At 40.4% G+C, this 1,626-nt stretch overlaps 2 protein-coding genes across 2 annotated transcripts in view; one reads left to right on the top strand and one right to left on the bottom strand.

Moving 5' to 3' along the window:
* The window catches only part of LOTGIDRAFT_176420 (hypothetical protein), a gene marked incomplete at both ends in the record, with an annotated part of 7,802 nt that extends 7,129 nt beyond the window's left edge, over window positions 1-673 (bottom strand). Inside the window, one exon of the mRNA XM_009048677.1 lies at window positions 71-673. Coding sequence (XP_009046925.1) covers window positions 71-673 — 603 coding nt within the window. The remainder of the gene's footprint in view (window positions 1-70) is intronic.
* Window positions 674-861: 188 nt separating this feature from the next.
* Window positions 862-1,197, top strand: LOTGIDRAFT_176419 (hypothetical protein; the record flags this gene model as incomplete). Its single annotated transcript, XM_009048676.1, has 1 exon — window positions 862-1,197. The coding sequence occupies one exon, from the start codon at window positions 862-864 to the stop codon at window positions 1,195-1,197; it is 336 nt and encodes a 111-aa protein (XP_009046924.1).
* Between the last annotated feature and the right edge of the window lie 429 nt (window positions 1,198-1,626).

Raw genomic sequence — 1,626 nt, 5'->3', positions numbered from 1 at the left:
CATCATTTATATCGCTATCATCCTTCGTCTTGTAATCATCCTTCTTTTTCGCACCATCCTTCTTGTCAACCTTCTTCTCAACAACCTGGTCATCATTCTGGTAATCCTGTCTCCTCTCATCATCCTTCTTCCTCTGGTCCTTCTCCCTCTCATCATCCTTCTTCCCAACGTCCTTCTTCCTATCACTACCCTTCTTCTCCTCATCCTTCTTCCTCTCACCATGCTTGTTCTTCTCATCACCCTTCTTCTTCTCGCCCATCTTCCTATCATCATGCTTCTTCTTCTCATCCTTCTTCTTCTCATCATCCTTCTTCCTCTCATCATCCTTCTTCCCATCATCCTTCTTCCTCTCATCATCCTTCTTCTTCTCATCATCCTTCTTCCTCTCGCCCTTCTTCCTATCATCATGCTTCTTCTTCTTATCATCCTTCTTCCTCTCGCCCATCTTCCTATCATCATGCTTCTTCTTCTCATCCTTCTTCCTCTCACCATCCTTCTTCTTCTCACCATCCTTCTTCCCATCTTCTTTCTTTTCATCTCTCCTCTTATCATCGACCCTCTTCTTCTCACCATCCTTCTTCTCATCTTGTCTCATATCGTCCTTCTTCTCATCATCTTTTTTCCTGTCTTCTTTCTTATCATCTCTCTCGTCATCATCCTTCGGTTCACCCATCCTAGACTTTCTCCTCAATCTCTCTAATTCCATTATCACCCTCTTATGCTTGGCACTATCGCAATGCCGTTCATACCTATACTTGGTGTCGAAGACAGCATCCTTACAGTAGACCTTTTCACGATAAAAGCCGCGCATGCGCATAAATACCCTTGAGTGGCAAGCCGTCTGTTTACATTCGATACAAGATGGCGTCCATCGATAAATTGAGAAAATTGAAACTAACTGATTTGAGAGTTCTTGCAATCGAGAAAGGGATAGATGCCAATGGTAAAAAGAAACAGGAGTTGATAGAAGACTTGTTAAACAGCCAGGTTCCAACTTCAGTTTTGACACCCGTACATAACCAGTCAACACCCGTCATTAATCCAACGCCAACCAAGTCTGCCACCAACGTCAACGATAAAGAGAACCTGCCTCCCTTTCATCGAGTCAAATATCTGCCGCAACTACCTTACATAAAAGTTTTGTTTACGATGATTTACGATTTCCTGATAACGAGAGCAACAGAGTCGAAATGCTAATAATTTTAAAGGACTTGACAAGGCAGTCAAACACCATGATGCAGGAGACGTGAAAAACATTTCACATGCAAAGGTACATAATCGTCCAACTAATATATGACATCAATTGTTTATGGTAGTAGATCTAGATCTTCAAAGCATAATGCTATGTAAATTACTTCTGTTAATATGGTACACAGCTTTTTTGCATGACACCTAATATTTGTGTAGAGTAAAGAGCTCCCCCCTCCTTACCTCACACACACACAATTATTGTCTCATAATTACCTAGATCTACACATTGAGTCTAATATAACTTTATCAAATATTAGAGACAAGGAACAGAAACTTACTCTCATCCTTACAGCCCCTACATTTATATTTTTAAAATAGGCCTACTAGATATTTTATTTAATCTCAGATTAAACAAGTCCATAACTTACCAAGGTT

Source organism: Lottia gigantea, assembly GCF_000327385.1.
Source record: "Lottia gigantea unplaced genomic scaffold LOTGIsca_1260, whole genome shotgun sequence".
NCBI lineage: Eukaryota > Metazoa > Mollusca > Gastropoda > Lottiidae > Lottia > Lottia gigantea.
The sequence above is the reverse complement of the archived record's forward strand: the minus strand, read 5'-3'. Positions and strand labels throughout refer to the sequence as shown.